The sequence below is a fragment of the Squalius cephalus genome (assembly GCF_949319135.1).
Source record: "Squalius cephalus genome assembly, chromosome: 9".
Lineage (NCBI taxonomy): Eukaryota > Metazoa > Chordata > Actinopteri > Cypriniformes > Leuciscidae > Squalius > Squalius cephalus.
Genome location: NC_137130.1, coordinates 36165986 through 36184632, shown reverse-complemented (window position 1 = coordinate 36184632; position 18647 = coordinate 36165986). Strand labels below are relative to the sequence as shown.

The 18647-nt window shown below is 41.0% G+C and overlaps 1 protein-coding gene across 1 annotated transcript in view; it reads left to right on the top strand.

Moving 5' to 3' along the window:
- The window catches only part of pde11a (phosphodiesterase 11a), a 95615-nt gene that overhangs the window by 38203 nt on the left and 38765 nt on the right, over positions 1–18647 (top strand). The window contains exons 6-7 of the mRNA XM_079880566.1: positions 12333–12465; positions 15259–15334. Coding sequence (XP_079736692.1) covers positions 12333–12465; positions 15259–15334 — 209 coding nt within the window. The remainder of the gene's footprint in view (positions 1–12332; positions 12466–15258; positions 15335–18647) is intronic.

The window sequence follows — 18647 nt, the reverse complement described above, 5'->3', positions numbered from 1 at the left end:
GTGGTTAAAGTCATGGGATAAGTGTGTAGAGTTTTGAAAACTGTGTTCAAGCAATGAAAAACGAACTAGAGTTTGGTCCACATGAACTGCTGCTGTGCAGACTGTAGTTTGAGTTTTGCACATGTGACTCCAGTTGTGCCCACTGTCGTTTAGCAATAGAAAAAAACTGTAACACACTTACACACAAAAGGTTCTCTCTGAAATAATGTCAAATGAAAGGTTTTACTTTAAAGTACATTTTGAATCGTATTTTAATAATCTGTTGTAATTTAAAGGGATACTTCACCCTTTAAATTAAGATGAATAATTTAAGATGAATGTGTATTTAAAATAGGTCATTTAAGTAGAAGAAATGTGAAGAAATTTTTGAATTTGGAGCTTTCTAGACTCAGAAAAGCCAGAAAATGTATTTTTGGCTTATGTGGATGAAAGACAACAACTCCCAGAATGCACTTGCTTCGCTGCCTTAGGAGGCCACGCCTACCGGTAAGAGTGCGTAGTTGAAAACAACAAGGCTAGCCTACGTGATGAGTTTGCCAGTGATTTAGAGATGGGCCAAAATGTCCGGGATTCGGCTTTTGCGTTCTACAGTCGCCATTCATTATGTTTACTGTGGCGATCAGGACGAGGCTGACGGCCGCGGGAGAACGGCGCGAAGCCGGTGGCGTCATTACTGAGACGCGCCGGGTATCTCATCTCTCACGGAGGAGCGGGAATTTTCTTAGCAATGGTAAAACGCACATCAACCGATCACTTGTTTAGCGTTCATGTAAACACTACATTCAGATTCACCAATCGGAATGAATTCTGTTAGATTGAAACAAAAGGGGCATGTGCATGTAAACAATGAATGGCGACCGCAGAAATCAAAAGCTGAATCCCGTACATTTTGAACGATCTCGCCGGCCGGACAAGTCCGGGAAAAGGAGGATGTTGTTGTTTACCCCTACTTACTCAGCTTTCTCCTACTATTCAGCTTTCTCCACAGAACAAGAGCCTACTAGCTTAGCTTCCAAAGAAAGACGGCTGACACTGTGTACATTCTGTGAGTGAGATCCCACCCTGTATGGGCGGGTTGAAAACATGCGGAACAACGCCATCTACTGGCTGTAGTCTTTAGCCTCTGGCCAGAAAATCCTCCGATGACGCAAAATGACGATTTTTGCGTCATCGGAGGATTTTTTCCAGACAAAAAATACATAAATCTCTCCTCTCAGGGGGATATGAGGGTGGAAAGCACGGTAATTCGAAAATACTACAGGTTTTCTACTAATACAAAGCTTAATGCTAAATCCTGAAGTAACCCTTTAATAACCGTGCTTTAAAGAAGTACGTATGTGTCGACTAACACACTAAAGCACATGTAAAGTACTTGAATATAATTTTAATTGTAGTGTGTAATTAAAAATTTGAAATATACTAATTTTGTACTATTTTGTGTGTACAGTGTATTTGTGCTATATTGTGCATGTTGTGTTTTAGTGTGAAAAGAGGTGATTTAATCAGTGTTATTTTAGTACCATTTATATACTATTATAATATTTTACATTTTTCTAATTAGATTTTTAATTTAATTTTATTTTAAGTTTTAATCATTTTGCTTTCACTTTGTTTTGATCTTTTTTTTTTATGAAGGTAATATGATGCCATAAAGAATCGCATGCGCAGGGTAAGATTTGTGAAAGTGTACATAAGATTGCAAGCGTAAATAAAATTTGCGTTTGCAAGAGAAGATGTGTAAATCGCCTTTCAAGTGTAAGAAAAAAATATTTGCTGCATTTAACTGTTATTCGTAAGTGTAATGCATGTATTGTGAAACTGCAGCTTCATGCTAACGCAAAATAAATAGGATCTGTATTCTTCTGACTTCCATTTTTCCGCACTTACACTTTTGGCACGTTTTTTTTTGTTTTTTTTTTCGCACAAAGACGGCCAAAAGCACTGTAAGCCCGTGAACAGCAATTTGCAACAGAGAACAACAGAGTCAGGAACTGCAAAACAGATTGATCACGTAAAATGTAAACACGTAAAAAAATAAACTGTTGCAAATGTCTAAATGACTTGTGTACATGCGGCAAAAAAGTTTCCTAAATAACGCGATTTGTACAGTTGCATCTTTCATTTAGCTGCGCTTAAAGTTTTGGCACGATTCTCTCACTCATTGAGTTTTGCTGTATGGCTGAGACTTGGCGTGTTTATTGAACCAATCAGATAAGAGTAAAACGAGAGTCAGCGAGAAGTTCATATGATTGGCTACATGAAGAAGGTGGACCCGCCCTCCTCTTCGCGCTTGCTAAACTCAATGAGTGAGAGAATCGTGCCAAAACTGTAAGCGCAGCTAAAAGAAAGATGCAACTGTACAAATCGGGTTATTTAGGAAACTTTTTTGCCGCATGTACACAACAAGCCATTTAGACATTTGCAACAGTTTATTTTTTTACACAAAGGTTGTTTTTACACGATCAATCTGTTTTGCAGTTCCTGACTCTGTTGTTTTCGGTTGCAAATTGCTGTTCACAGGCTTGCAGTGATTTTGGCCGTATTTGTGTGAGAAAAAAAAAACGTGGCAAAAGTGTGAGTGCCTAACAGGTGTTAGTGTTTAATGGGAAGGTGTATGGGAGGGATTTAGGAACAGGGTAAAGTAATGTGGCATCTATTTATGATTGTAATAAATGTAATCATGTACAAAGAAAATGATGTTATTACTGCATACTATTTTATAACAAACTAAAATACACTGAGGTGCAAATAGTATCTGCAACTATTTACATTTAGTGCAAATAGCTGCTGCCTTATATATTAACAGATACATGCTTAGAAGTATTTTTCATTACATGTTAACTATTGTTAACAAAATAAACCCTTATTGTAAAGTGTTACCAATTTATTTGAATTCAGTTTTAGTCGTTTAAGTATTTCAACTTATATTTCAGTTTCATTGTTTAAACTTGTTTAAATTTTAGTTTTTAAATTTATATTTAATTTTATTTCACCTTTATTTGAATTAGCGAAATCGGTTGTAATGTTGTGCCAGTGCTGTATGGCTGTACAGCAGGTCAGGGTTATTGTGTGTTATCTGTTATCTGCAGTCTCAAAACCCTGAGCTCAGCTCTTAGAACACACACACACACACACACACACACACACACACACACACACACACACACACACACACACACACACACACACACAATGAGGATCCCAGGAATAAGAGCAAACATGCTCCTTTGTGTTAGGTTCAGCCGATCGGTCTGTTGTTTGTGACTCTTTTGTGTAGCGAATGACAACGAAGCGCACAGGTTTGGAGATCTCAGTTGCCATATGGGTGCTTTCACACTGCAGTGTGTGTGTGTTCAGTCAGACATATCATCTCATTCTCTGCAGCTGTCTAATGTTCCAGCAGAGCTCTGTCTAGGGAGATCACACACACCATCACCATCTCAACACATGCATCTCTCAGCCACCATCAGCATCCGTGGAACAAAACATCACACAATCACTTTACTATCTGGCTAAAAGTGCATTCATCTATTACTATTACTATTACTATTACTATTATACTACTAATTACTATTTAAACAGAGCTCTACTGATAAAAATTTGAAAGGAGCATGATTTCATATGTAACACCTCGAGGAATCTAGGCTCAAAACAGCTTACAATACATTCACGGCCCCCTTGCCTATTCTCCGTTGTAACGCCCTCTCTGGTGGCCACCAGGAGAGGTCTACTTCGGTATAGCTTGGGTGACCTGAGCGGTGAGGGCTTCTCCTTCGTGGAACCAACCCCCTAGAGCCCCTCCCCCCTCTAGCGCATCACAAGCTGTCCAGCTTCTGCATGGGATTGCTTGTCCTTCCAAAAAAAAACAAATTTTTTTTTTTTATATATATATATATATGGGGGAAGCTAGCGTTTCATTCAGAGCTCCAGCTGAGGATCAGATGTCGATGGCTGCATCAGAGAGAGGGCTGTTATGCTCTGGAAATGAGGGTGATGCTGAGCTTCTCACTGTAATGGTGTGTGCTTATGGTGACTCAGATTCAGAGTTCCCGGGTCTTTTCCCGGATGTGCATTGGAAAACTTGGCAGTAGGGAGCTACTCCTCTCTCACTACCCTCAACGGTGGGGTGGCTGTGCGCAGACCACCTCCACCCTGCATTTGAGGCCAAGATTCTCTTAATTCACAAGGGTAGTTCTGAGTTGGGGTTGAGCTACGCATGTTGACTAACCGTGATCAAGGTCACTGCGCAGGCCCTCGGACAGACGATGTCCACCTTGCTGGTCTAGAAGCAACCCTGGCTTACCTTGCAGAGGTGCGAGAGGTTGTCAAAGTACACTTTCTCGACACTCCCATCTCACAAGGTGGCCTTTTCAGCGGCACTGTCGAGGACTGAGCCCAGTAGTTCTTCACAGTCAGTAGCTGACTGAGGAGCTTCCCCCTACGTGGCATCAGAGTCCCTCGGTGTCGTCCCCTGCAAAAAAAAAAAAAAACCTCTGTCACGGCCTGCTCTACTGTGTCCGCTGCAGGAGGACGACACCACCCGATCCGAAGATGGGGCGAGCTGCTCTCCCCCGGTGGAGGGCCGGGCAGCGAATCTTTTGAGTCAAAATTCTGTTCCGCCAATGGAGTCACAGTGGTACCTAAATTCTCAACAAAAGAAAAAGAAAAAAAGAGAGCAGTTCCTCTATCTCTGGGTCCAAAGAGGGCGCAGAAAACAGTGGGAGGAGAGAATCCTCACCATTCTCATCCGCCTCTTCTATCGCCAGCGCACAGTTCAACAACTCAACCAAGCCTCCTCCTGCACCCCCTGCCCTGTGGAACCAGGTAAGTGTTGCACAGCACACTCAGACCCCGCTATGGGACTCATGTCCCCGGTGTGCTCAACCGTGTGGCAGACGAGCTATCACGAGCTGCGCTCCTGGGAGAGTGGCGACTCCAACCCCAGGCGGTTCAGCTGATCTGGAGAGAGTTCAGGGAGGATCAGGTGGACCTGTTTGCCTCTCCAGAAACCTCCCCCTTCGCAAATATGCATTTCCCCTCAGTGCGTCTACTTGCACAGACCCTGTGCAAAGTCAGGGAGGACGAGGAGCAGGTCCTACTGGTGGCTCCCTATTGGCCCACCCGGACCTGGTTCCCAGAGCTCATGCTCCTCGTGACAGCCCCTCCCTGGCCCATTCCTCTGAGGAAGGACCTTCTTTCTCAGAGACGGGGCACCCTATGGTACCTCTGAAAACTCCATATCTGGTCCCTGGACGGGACGCGGAGGTTCCAGGTGACTTACCCCCAGAGGTACTTAACACCATCGATTCGCCTTGAAGTGGAACCTGTTCGTCGAGTGGGGTTCCTCTCACCGAAGGGACTCTTGAAGACGTTCGATAACTCCAAGCTTCTTGCAGCACGGGTTGGAGCGAGGGCTTACTCTACGAGAGGCGTTGCATCCTCCTTGGCATTGGCACGTGGCGCCCCGCTAACAGATATCTGTTATGTGTAGAGCTGGGTCTCCTCCCATGTTCTCACCCTAAACGTGTAGAAGTACTGAGAGGCCCGGCTCTGTGGATCTATATTGCGCCAGAGTGAAAAACCTGTTGAGTCTTCCACCACCCTCGGAGCCGGACGTGCCTGAGCGTCCGGCGCCCGGCATTTATCTGTTAAATCCTTGAGAACCGGGTCTTGGCTGGGTTCCATTTGTGCGGCCCTGCGGGGATCCCATATGTGTATTCTTCCACGGCTGCTCCTAAATGGAAGCCCATGTCTTTCCCTTGGGCTAAGTCACCCAGTATATCATATGCAGTACCACCTTTGGGTTAGTCCATATGTATATCTCCGCATAACTCCTTCGGGGAAGAATGTATGGGCTACCACGGAACAACAGTGACAAACACTCTCTGTGTAAGCCCTCTCCTATCGTCCTTCCAGGCAAGAAGGGGCAGGAAGCTTGCACAGGGCACTGGAAGGGGGCAGCAGCTTTGGCACTTTGGTAGGGATTCTTATTCGTCGGTCACGGCGTACGTCGAGAGTGACCGACTGATAGGGAACGTCTCGGTTACATATGGTAACCCTCGTTCCCTGAAGGAGGGAACGGATACGTGCGTCTCGTCACCACAACTCCTGTACCTCACTGCATGGCCGGGCCAACTGCTCGGCTCCTCAGCAAAAAAATGAAGATGCAATGCACCTTCTGCTCATTATATACCTGCACTGCGAGGCAGAGCAGCTGCTGCAAATTATTGCATGCCAATGTTCATTGGCTCGTTTAGTTACAGTGAGGAAAATAAGTATTTGAACACCCTGCTATTTTGCAAGTTCTCCGACTTAGAAATCATGGAGGGATGTGAAATTGTCATCGTAGGTGATTTGTTTGCAATTGACCTTTCGCCGGCCCCTCCCCCAAAACGACCATTGTCCAATCACACATCATAGCAACCGTTACTATGTGAGCAGGTCCGACAAACATTAGCAAGATGGTGAAGCGTGCGCCCATGGCGTTTGTAAATCGGACACTACATACCCCGAGAGATTGTCTGGAGGAGTTGTGTTCTTTCCATTCCCAAAGCCGAAAACACAACGTGAGCGGTGCCTACAATGGATAAAACAGTGTGGACGGCCCCAATCCCAGTTAAATGTGTCGAACATTACGAAGCATAAATACGTCTGCTGGCTGTGGTATCGATGGCTAAGTTACTTAAAGTTTTTTTTTTTTTTTTTTTCTGATCTGAAAAACTCCTATCTGTAACTCAAAAAACATAATATTGTCTGAACCGCGAGTTTTATGATCCGTTGCCCCACTAATAAATATTATGGTCTCAACCGCGATTTTTGTGATCTGTTGTAACTTACCCCCTAATAAATATTATGGTAAGTGCATTATGAAAGACAATCAATGAAAGTTATTTAGATGCAAATTAAGGCTATGTCTGGTTAAACAGTTATTGTGTGATTTCGTTTATTGTGCTTTGTCAACTTGAAGCATGAATTTGAGAAAGAAAATCATTTTTGGAATAAAATGCACCACATACTTTTGTCAATGATATAGGCCTAAGTTATAGCTAAAAGATTGTAAAAGCTTTCAGTTCACCTGCCTAATTGCAGTTGAAAAGTCAAATTAAGCTTGATTAATGATATACTGTGACTGATCAAATAAACTACAGCATCGGGAATATAACTCCCATGTGTTGCAGCATTTAAAATTTTAGTCATAGTGTTATGCGAAAAAAACACACATAAGAAATTATTGCTGACAGCACATTTATTTTCAGAGACAGTTTTTTCTTTCACACAAAAACACAACAGTAAGTGTCTTACAATGCTTTTAAACACTTGTTTCCTTGTTCTTTGTCATAATCACAAATGATGTGTATGAACACCGGTAACGTTAAGCATTAGCCTCGATAGAGACGTAGATAGTAGTCGTGTCTCCTTCATTGCGTATTTTTATATTATAATATATCCCTCCACTGCATACTGTAACCCTTTTTGCCTCAATCTGGAGGATATCGCGGAGGTATTGCTCCAAAAAAGGTCACTGACATGCACGGGTATACCTCTTTCCGTCATGGCAATCTGTCGCGCTGGTCGTGTTTGACCATTTGTTTGTCGGACGTAGCAACAGTAACTAAGGGGGGCGGGGCTCGGCGAAAGGTCAATTACAGAGGTCAAACATTTCCTGTAGTTTTTCACCAGGTTTGCACACACTGCAGGAGGGATTTTGGCCCACTCCTCCACACAGATCTTCTCTAGATCAGTCAGGTTTCTGGGCTGTCGCTGAGAAACACGGAGTTTGAGCTCCCTCCAAAGATTCTCTATTGGGTTTAGGTCTGGAGACTGGCTAGGCCACGCCAGAACCTTGATATGCTTCTTACAGAGCCACTCCTTGGTTATCCTGGCTGTGTGCTTCGGGTCATTGTCATGTTGGAAGACCCAGCCTCGACCTATCTTCAATGCTCTAACTGAGGGAAGGAGGTTGTTCCCCAAAATCTCGCAATAAATGGCCCCGATCATCCTCTCCTTAATACAGAGCAGTCGCCCTGTCCCATGTGCAGAAAAACACCCCTAAAGCATGATGCTACCACCCCCATGCTTCACAGTAGGGATGGTGTTCTTGGGATGGTACTCATCATTCTTCTTCCTCCAAACACGTTTAGTGGAATTATGACCAAAAAGTTCTATTTTGGTCTCATCTGACCACATGACTTTCTCCCATGACTCCTCTGGATCATCCAAATGGTCATTGGCAAACTTAAGACGGGCCTTGACATGTGCTGGTTTAAGCAGGGGAACCTTCCGTGCCATGCATGATTTCAAACCATGACGTCTTAGTGTATTACCAACAGTAACCTTGGAAACGGTGGTCCCAGCTCTTTTCAGGTCATTGACCAGCTCCTCCCGTGTAGTTCTGGGCTGATTTCTCAACTTTCTTAGGATCATTGAGACCCCACAAGATGAGATCTTGCATGGAGCCCCAGTCTGAGGGAGATTGACAGTCATGTTTAGCTTGTTCCATTTTCTAATGATTGCTCCAACAGTGGACCTTTTTTCACCAAGCTGCTTGGTAATTTCCCCGTAGCCCTTTCCAGCCTTGGAGGTGTACAATTTTGTCTCTAGTGTCTTTGGACAACTCTTTGGTCTTGGCCATGTTAGTAGTTGGATTCTTACTGATTGTATGGGGTGGACAGGTGTCTTTATGCAGCTAATGACCTCAAACAGGTGCATCTAATTTAGGATAATAAATGGAGTGGAGGTGGACATTTTAAAGGCAGACTAACAGGTCTTTGAGGGTCAGAATTCTAGCTGATAGACAGGTGTTCAAATACTTATTTGCAGCTGTATCATACAAATAAATAGTTAAAAAATCATATATTGTGATTTCTGGATTTTTTTTTTAGATTATGTCTCTCACAGTGGACATGCACCTACGATGACAATTTCAGACCCCTCCATGATTTCCAAGTGGGAGAACTTGCAAAATAGCAGGGTGTTCAAATACTTATTTTCCTCACTGTACACTCGAAGTAGATTGGCTTTCTGGCAAGATTCCTATTCGTCTCCGTTCCCTCCTTCAGGGAACGAGGGTTACCACTCGTAACCAAGGCGATATTTTGCTAAAAAAAATGATCCTGCCAGAAGAATTGCGTGATAACTTGATTGTCTTGTTCTGTCTGTATCATCTCAGTGAGCTTTTGTGAGGGTTTACACATGCACTGTAAGGTGAATTCTGCATTTTCTGAAGTTTCAGTGTGGGTAAGAAACTTTTGGAAAACGCTAGTGTGGACGGAGAGCGTTTTGAAACGAAAACTCATTTCTATCCGGATGAATGTAGACGTAGCTTCAGTCACACTCATTGTCTGGTCTACAACAAGGACTAGGGATTACTTACCTGTCAACTTCCTGAGATTTCTCCAAGTTCTTGTTTCCTTGTTCCCTTGTCTGTTCTCCAGCTCCAGCGGAAGAGAGAGAGAGAGAGAGAGAGAGAGAGAGAGAGAGAGAGAGAGAGAGAGAGAGAGAGAGAGAGAGAGAGAGAGAGAGAGAGACCCAGTGTTTCTATCCCTGAAATACAAAGACATTATTTGTTATTCAGTCACTCTAACAGCAACCAATAGTTGTGTGTGGATATACTTAAAATTTGAAGTTACATCCTCTATCGTCACCTGCAAACATAAGAACTGAAGCATTATACTTGCACTGCTCATCGTTTATGGTCTATGCTCACCTGTTGTGTTATTCATCCATCTCTCTCTTGAGTCTGATACCTCCTGCTTACAGTAATTAGGTAAAAAAACACTCTAATGTTCAGCTAATTGCATTTAATAAATTTAAACTACAATGCATTTTCATTTAATTGCAATTACCATGCATTTAAGTAAATTTAGCTAAAGTGTAAATCTAGTTTCACACTCAGTTTTACTAAAGGATTATATGAAAAATATATATATGTATCTCACAGCTGTGAAATTATACAGCTTTAGTGTTATATATTACTGTCATTCACAGTAATATATGTTTATAGGGGTATATAGGGGTTTTATGTGTGTTATTTAGTGATTTCATCCTCTGTGCTGGCTTCTCTAAAGGTACAGCCGGAGCCATTATGTAAGAATGATTTGAAACAGCTCGAGGCCAAATGAGAGAGAGAGAGAGAGAGAGAGAGAGAGAGAGAGAGAGAGAGAGAGAGAGAGAGAGAGAGAGAGAGAGAGAGAGAGAGAGAGAGAGAGAGAGAGAGAGAGACGCATCTCCGCTGCTCACCCAGACGCACACAAACGCAACATACACACAACACACGTGCAGATCTCAGTTACACACATTCACACGTTCTCATTCATCCCTTTGATTCTGGCATTTCCTCAGACAGCAGCTCTCAGTGCCGTTAATCATGTGTGATCTTTGGGGTGTGATCGAGAGTGTGTTTGATCAGACTCTCTCAGCCTAGAGCACGAGAGCCTGAAATGTACCACGTGAGAGAGATTAAAAGAGAGAGGGAGGCTACATCATTTAGGACTGTGTCTCTGCTGCACGTGGGCGTTTATGAGAGTCGGAGCGTTAACTTCTCATTGCTGTTGCAGGCTCCATAGAGCCTCACTGAAATGCAGAGGAAAGTTTGTTAGCTGTAAATGACTGTAGAGGGAATGGCATTGCGAACAGCGAGTCAGCTCCTCCAGCTCTTCATGCAAGCGTCTAAGGCTCTCTTCACACTTTGTTCGATTTTCTTGGTCCGAATTTGCATTTAATTCCACCCCCACATCCCAGCAGGTCTCTTTTTACATTGTAATTTGGGTCCGAACCATCCTACGTTTGCTTAATTGAAGTGAGCACCACCTTGAGTACTACTTACTTAATAATGTTGGGTTAAAAAAACAACAACGAGTAACCCAACTATGGGGTGGTATTTTAACCCACTTAAAGCACCTTTCCAACTGTGGGTTATTTTAACCCAATGCATTGGGTTAAAAGCCAGTTGGGTTAAAGGTAACCAAACAGTTAACTGTTTATTTGTATTTATGACATTATTTTAATAAATAAAACACACTTTTCAAATACAGATTGTTTATTTGTATAAAACAATAAATATATCTGAACAAATATTTTTTTTTTAAATTAGAAACTAAATATTGGGGAGTCCAGAATTTAATGTAAATATACATAATTGTGTACATAAATTCAAAATACACAAGTTTACATACAACATGCGTATTTAACCCAACAGCCAGGTTATTACAGAAAATACCCTACGATTTTGAAAATGACCCAACATTTTTGGAAAAATAACCCAACATAGTGACCCAATATGTGTAACCCAATGGTTTGGTTAAAAAAATAACCCAACCCTTTTTTACTATGTAGTGACAGCTGTTTACACGGCAACAATGAGGCCCAGATGAGATCTGCCGATTTTTGCAGCTTTAAAAGTTAGGGTTAGTTTTAGGGTTTGTATATTTTATATACAGTTTATAACAGCTGTACTTGTAACAAAACTGCATGCATTTTGCGTAAGAACATTGTTTTGGTTGTGCTTCGGCTCTGCATGACTGTGCAGATGAATGTGGTTATTGACCATAAAACATTCACTACTAGACTTAAGTGATATAACTAGTTTAGATGGAAAGGATCTCAAGCTGACTAAATGAAGAAGAAGACTTTACTAGAGCTTTACCCATTTATAGACATGGTACCTCCTTAAAAATAAATTCCAGCATAGTGTTACTCAACCATAATGAAATGACCCTTTACAATACAGTAGATAATGCTTTACAATGAGCTCTGTTAGAGAGCTACATTTGGCAATCTATCTGTTCAGTAAAACACCTTAATCACCTGTTGAGTAATAAAAACACCATCATCTCCACGTCGCTTTTACACCATTTGAAATCCCTCAGTTCTCGCCATCTCCGAAATAAACACGCGAGTGACGTAGGCTATGTACGCAATTTCTAGATGGGCATTTTCAAAGAGTACATCTCATGATTATATTCCTTAACACACTACACTACACTACACAAAAATCCACTTTGTAATAACACCAAATGAAAAGTTTTACTTGGGGATGAATTCAGGTAAATTGCCATTGAGATGCTATTGATGTCCCAATTACCCTGAATTTACGTACATTTCAAATCACGTTTTAATATTTTTTATCTTTAGTTATCTTAGTTAATTTAGTTATTTAGTTAATTAGAGACATTTTTCCATGACAAGAGCTTAAACTGCACAGGATGAGTTGTACACAAATTTAATAATGAGGGTGTAGGATTTAAATGCAAGCCCAAGTATGAGCAATTGTAAAAGTGATTGTCTGGTTACACATAGCAGCACGCATCATTTCCTCTTTGTCTTGTCCACAGCTTCAAGGACAGCATGGACAAATCATCCTATTCTGATTGGCTGATTAATAACAGCATTGCAGAGCTGGTCGCTTCCACTGGGCTTCCTGTGAATATCAGTGATGCCTACCAAGACCCACGCTTCGACGCTGAAGTAAGCAATATATAAATTAATAAAGCCTGTTACATGGCATAAGCCTGGCTGATGTTTGGACTCCCATTAAAGGAGTATTCTGGGTTTTAAAAAGTCTTAAACTTTATTACCATTATAACTTTTGCATGTCCCTCAGTTTATACAGTGGAAGTTAATGGGTCAAGTGTACCGGAGGATTTAAAAGCAGACATGCAGTTTGTTTTTTAAAGCACTTGCATGAATTATTTAGTAAAAATGGTATTAAGTGATCTGTAAATTCTGGGCGAATGAACTTTGTGTTTATGTGCTAATGATGCAGTTGCTCCATGTAAACAGTATTTAACTATTGCCACTTAAAACCAATCATCATTTCAAAACAGTTTTTAGATGGACAATGTTTTATTCATTCATTTATTTCAATTATTTTAAATGAGAATTTAATATCTATTTATGTGAACATTTGAATTTTACATTTTTTAATTCATAATTGATGATGAAAATTGATTGATTCATTTTATTTTTAAGTGGCACCTGTGGTCCTCCATATTTTAAAAATAGTTTTCAGGCCTTTCCTACAGAGCCAGCAGATCACTATGGAAGCTTGTTTGTGCCACGGAATAAAAAATAAAAAAGGTAATTGTGACTTTGTATCTCACAATTCAGATTTTTTTATCTCAGAATTGCATGATATAAAGTCATAATTGTGAGTTATAAAGTCAGAATTGCATGATATAAAGTCGCAATTGTGTGTTATAAAGTCAGAATTGCTTGATATAGTCATAATTGTGAGTTATAAAGTCAGAATTGCTTGATATAAAGTCGCAATTGTGTGTTATAAAGTCAGAATTGCTTGATATAAAGTCGCCATTGTGTGTTATAAAGTCAGAATTGCTTGATATAAAGTCGCAATTGTGTGTTATAAAGTCAGAATTGCTTGATATAGTCATAATTGTGAGTTATAAAGTCAGAATTGCTTGATATAGTCATAATTGTGAGTTATAAAGTCAGAATTGCTTGATATAAAGTCGCAATTGTGTTATAAAGTCAGAATTGCTTGATATAAAGTCGCAATTGTGTGTTGTAAAGTCAGAATTGCTTGATATAAAGTCGCAATTGTGTTATAAAGTCAGAATTGCTTGATATAAAGTCGCAATTGTGTGTTATAAAGTCAGAATTGCTTGATATAATGTCATAATTGTGTGTTATAAAGTCAGAATTGCTTGATATAAAGTTGCAATTGTGTGTTATAAAGTCAGAATTGCTTGATATAAAGTCGCAGTTGTGTGTTATAAAGTCAGAATTGCTTGATATAAAGTCGCAGTTGTGTGTTATAAAGTCAGAATTGCTTGATATAGTCATAATTGTGAGTTATAAAGTCAGAATTGCTTGATATAAAGTTGCAATTGTGTGTTATAAAGTCAGAATTGCTTGATATAAAGTCGCAATTGTGTGTTATAAAGTCAGAATTGCTTGATATAGTCATAATTGTGAGTTATAAAGTCAGAATTGCTTGATATAAAGTCGCAGTTGTGTTATAAAGTCAGAATTGCTTGATATAAAGTCGCAATTGTGTGTTATAAAGTCAGAATTGCTTGATATAATGTCATAATTGTGTGTTATAAAGTCAGAATTGCTTGATATAAAGTTGCAATTGTGTGTTATAAAGTCAGAATTGCTTGATATAAAGTCGCAGTTGTGTGTTATAAAGTCAGAATTGCTTGATATAAAGTCGCAGTTGTGTGTTATAAAGTCAGAATTGCTTGATATAGTCATAATTGTGAGTTATAAAGTCAGAATTGCTTGATATAAAGTTGCAATTGTGTGTTATAAAGTCAGAATTGCTTGATATAAAGTCGCAATTGTGTGTTATAAAGTCAGAATTGCTTGATATAGTCATAATTGTGAGTTATAAAGTCAGAATTGCTTGATATAAAGTCGCAGTTGTGTTATAAAGTCAGAATTGCTTGATATAAAGTTGCAATTGTGTGTTATAAAGTCAGAATTGCTTGATATAAAGTCGCAGTTGTGTGTTATAAAGTCAGAATTGCTTGATATAAAGTCGCAGTTGTGTGTTATAAAGTCAGAATTGCTTGATATAGTCATAATTGTGTGTTATAAAGTCAGAATTGCTTGATATAAAGTCGCAATTGTGTGTTATAAAGTCAGAATTGCTTGATATAAAGTCGTAGTTGATTGTTATAAAGTCAGAATTGCTTGATATAAAGTCGCAGTTGTGTGTTGTAAAGTCAGAATTGCTTGATATAAAGTCGCAATTGTGTGTTATAAAGTCAGAATTGGGTGATATGAAGTCAGAATTGGGTGATATGAAGTCGTCATTCATTTTTTTTTTCTTTCAGAATTGCATGTTTATATCGCGCAATTCTGTCTTTATAACACGCAATTTGGACATATAAAGTCAGAATTGCATGATATAAAGTCGCAATTGTGTGTTATAAAGTCAGAATTGTGAGATGTAAACTCAGAATTGTGAGATAAAAAGTCGCAATTGTCTTCAAATATGTTTTATTCTGTGGTGGAAACAAGCTTCCATAGATTATAGATGCTACAGGAAGAGCCACAGTTGTATTTAACCCAGAATATTCCTTTTAAAGAGCCTGATTAAAGTTGAGAGAGACTTCTGCTCTGCATAAGACCTTGGACCTCTGTCGGCTCTTGTGTGTCTTCTAAATGCTAGCAGCACAAAATTATATAACACTGTGTCTTCAGACGATCTCATATTTTTGTTCGCTTCTCCTCACAAGCTTCTAGTCAGATCATTTGTTTTTTGATGTGATGACAAGTGTTTGTTTTCAGGCAGATCAGTTCTCTGGCTTCCATATTAGATCTGTCCTGTGTGTCCCTATCTGGAACAGTAACCACCAAATCATAGGTAAGTTATCCAATGAACCACTGGTGTTTCACTACATATAGTATGTATTGATGTCCCGGGTTCTGCGGTGTTGTACTACCTTAAGTGGGAGCAAATGGAGGACAAACATGTGTATGTATGATAATGTCTGTTTAAATGTATCTGTGTGTCAGATCAGCGTGTGTGTGTGCGCTGCTGCAGAGCGCAGTGTGTGTGTGTGTATGCGTGGGTGGATGTGTGTGTGTGTGGGAAGTTTCTGCCAGGGACCAAAAGTCATTATGAGCACAGACAGCCAGTAGAAGCAGGAGTCAAGGATGTCTTCATTCAAAAGATTCTTCTCTTGCTTTCTTCATCTCTGCCGTAGTTTCAGAACCAGTTTTCCTTTTTCTCAAATTGTGTTTGAAGCAAGTGTGAGAAATTTCAGCACTATGAGGAGAGAAATCATCTACATCTCTGGTCTGTGAAACTTCAGTCCACAAAGGAAATATTTTATATCTATATACTGTATATACTGTAGTCTTTTTGAAATCCTTGGATATGTTCAGAATGTCATTCGGGATACTACTATTTTTATAGTTTGCAGTTGTGGCAAAGCTTAAACTTGTTGTGGTGGGTATGAAGGAGACAGGGGTCAGAGAATGTCTGTGCAGCTCACGTAATGTATTCATACACTTCACTTAAGTAAACAAAAATATAGCATGAGGGCTCAGCAGCAACTCAGATTTCTGCACACAAAGCTCTTCTTTAACACGGTTTCCACGTGCACAGCTCACTCCCAAGGCAGCCGCTTCTCTGCACTCACGCTGCTCCTTATCACCCATCTCTCGACTCACTGCAGTGCAAACATTTAGTTCTCATTAACCAGAGGCATTTACCTTACCATTCAATTCCCCGCACTTGCTCTCCACCTGCAGCAGCTGTCAAACCATGCCCCCTCTTCCACAGCAGTGTATGCTGTGTATACTCCACATACCCCCACTGACCAACTCATGCCGGGAAGTCTGCGACAGCTATCTGCAGCCCTGGCCTGTGAACCACCTGGAATTCAAATGGTTGCAAAGCCAGATACCAATGGGTGATCCGTGCGTTGGCATCCTTCATGTGGTGGAGCCATTGGAGCAGGGCATTGTCCGAACAGAAAGTGAAAGCCCATCCCAACAGGTAGTAATGGAGAGTGAGGACTGCCTACTTGATGGCCAGCCATTCCTTCTCGATCGTGCTGTATTTAGTCTCTCTTTTATCGAGAGCTTACGACTAATATACAGCAGGGGGCGCTCCTCCCCCTCCACCACTTTGGACAAAATGGCTCCCAGCCCCCCGTCCGATGCATCCGCCTGCAAGACAAAAGGGAGAGCAAAATTAGGGGAATGCAATACTGGTCCGCCACATAGTGCAGCCTTCACTTGGGTAAAAGCCTGTTGACACTGCTCCGTCCGTCGGGGCTGAAGCTCTCTTTTTAGTGAGATCAGTCAGGGGGCTGATGACGTCCGAATAGTTAGGTGTAAACTGCCTGAAATAGCCAACCAGCCCCAAAAACGTTCTCACTCCCATTTTGGTGTGGTTTTGTCAATTTGGGGCCACACCTGCCCGTGACCCAAGTGGAAGCCCAGATACCATACTTCCACCTTTCCAATTGCACACTTCTTTGGGTCTGCTGTGAGCCCTGCTGCATACAGCGACCTCAGGACCGCTCTTAGGCATTGCACATGGCGCTGCCAATCATTGCTGTATATTATGATATAATCAAGGTATGTCGCGGCATACGCTTGGTGCGGCCTTAAGACCCAGTCCATGAGGCAGGAGCCCCGAACAACCCGAACAGAAGCGTAACAAACTGGTGTTAACCAAACGGGGTGGAAAAAGCCGTTTTCTCTCAAGACATTTCCGTCAAGGCGATTTGCCAATACCCTTTCTTCAAATTCAGTGTTGAGTCAGATCGAGCAGTGCCTAACCGGTCGAGCAATTCATCAACTAGAGGCATGAGATAAGCATCAACATGAGTTAAGCATCAAACTTGGAGACTGCATTTACTTTGCGGTAGTCAACGTCAAGTCGTCCATCTTAGGCACTAAAACTATCGGGCTGGACCATTCACTGTGTGACTCTGCTATTACACCCTTTTCGAGCATCACCTCTAATTCGACCCTCACAACTTTCTTTTTGTATTCTGGAAATCTGTAGGGTTGGGAATGCAACACGACCCCTGAATATGTTTCAGTGTGGAGTTCTATGAGATTTGTGCGGCCGGGAATAGATGACAACACATCTGCAACACATCTGCACATCAACACATCTACAACTCACGCTGTACTTAATCTCGGCCAGTTGGCACGGTGGGAGGTGCTCTCCACAAGGGACCGGATTGAATGCGTTTGGTTTTAAATTCACCTCCGGCCCAAGCTCTTCGCATTTTAGTTTTAGGAGGTTGAGATGGTAGATCTGTTTTGCCCCTCTGCTCGCACAACCTCATAGTCAACATCTCCGTCTCGCCATGTTACCATAAAGGGTCCCTATAGTTCGTAAAGCTCATCGAGTGTTCGTGACATGAATGTTGTGCCTTGGTTGGTGAGAATCTATTTCGGTATTCCCACTCGGGAGGTAACTCGGAAGAGGGCATCCGCTACACTCTTTTGCAGAGATGTTACGGAGTGCCACCGCCTCCGGGTATCGAGTTGCATAGTCCACGATGACTAATGCAAAGCGATGCCTTCGTGCTGACCGATCTAATGGCATGACGAGGTCAATGCCAATTCTTTCGAAAGGGACCTTGATTAGGGACATAGCCTTCATCATACCTAGAGATTGGCATGGAGTACTTTCCATAAGATCATCTCTCAATGCAAATCAAACCAGCTATTAGGCTAACTGAAATAAAACCATGCCAATCTCTAGGTATGGTGGAGGCTGTGTGATGATGTGGGGCTATTTTAATTCCAAAGTGTGTTTTTAATGTGTTTTTATTTCATTTATTTAATAAATGTTGACAGGTATGTTGTGTGTGTGTAAAATACATACAGTAAAATATTTAATATAATACAATTCCATACCCACTGAACAAGATTCTACTACACAAACAAGCAAACAACGCTTGGCTCAAACTTCTATGTAGAATACGTAGAGTAAAATGTTTTTTATGGTTTTACATTGCTAAAAACATTTCTTAATTAACATTAACATTTCTTCTTAATTTCTTTCATGCAAAATTAGCATTTCTATGATATGAGATCATAACTAGGCACGTCTCACTGTATCACATGCATGTAAAGAGGTCATGTGACAACGCATTTACTGTTTGGAACATTTATCATTGCCTAATGCTTACAGTTTCACTGTT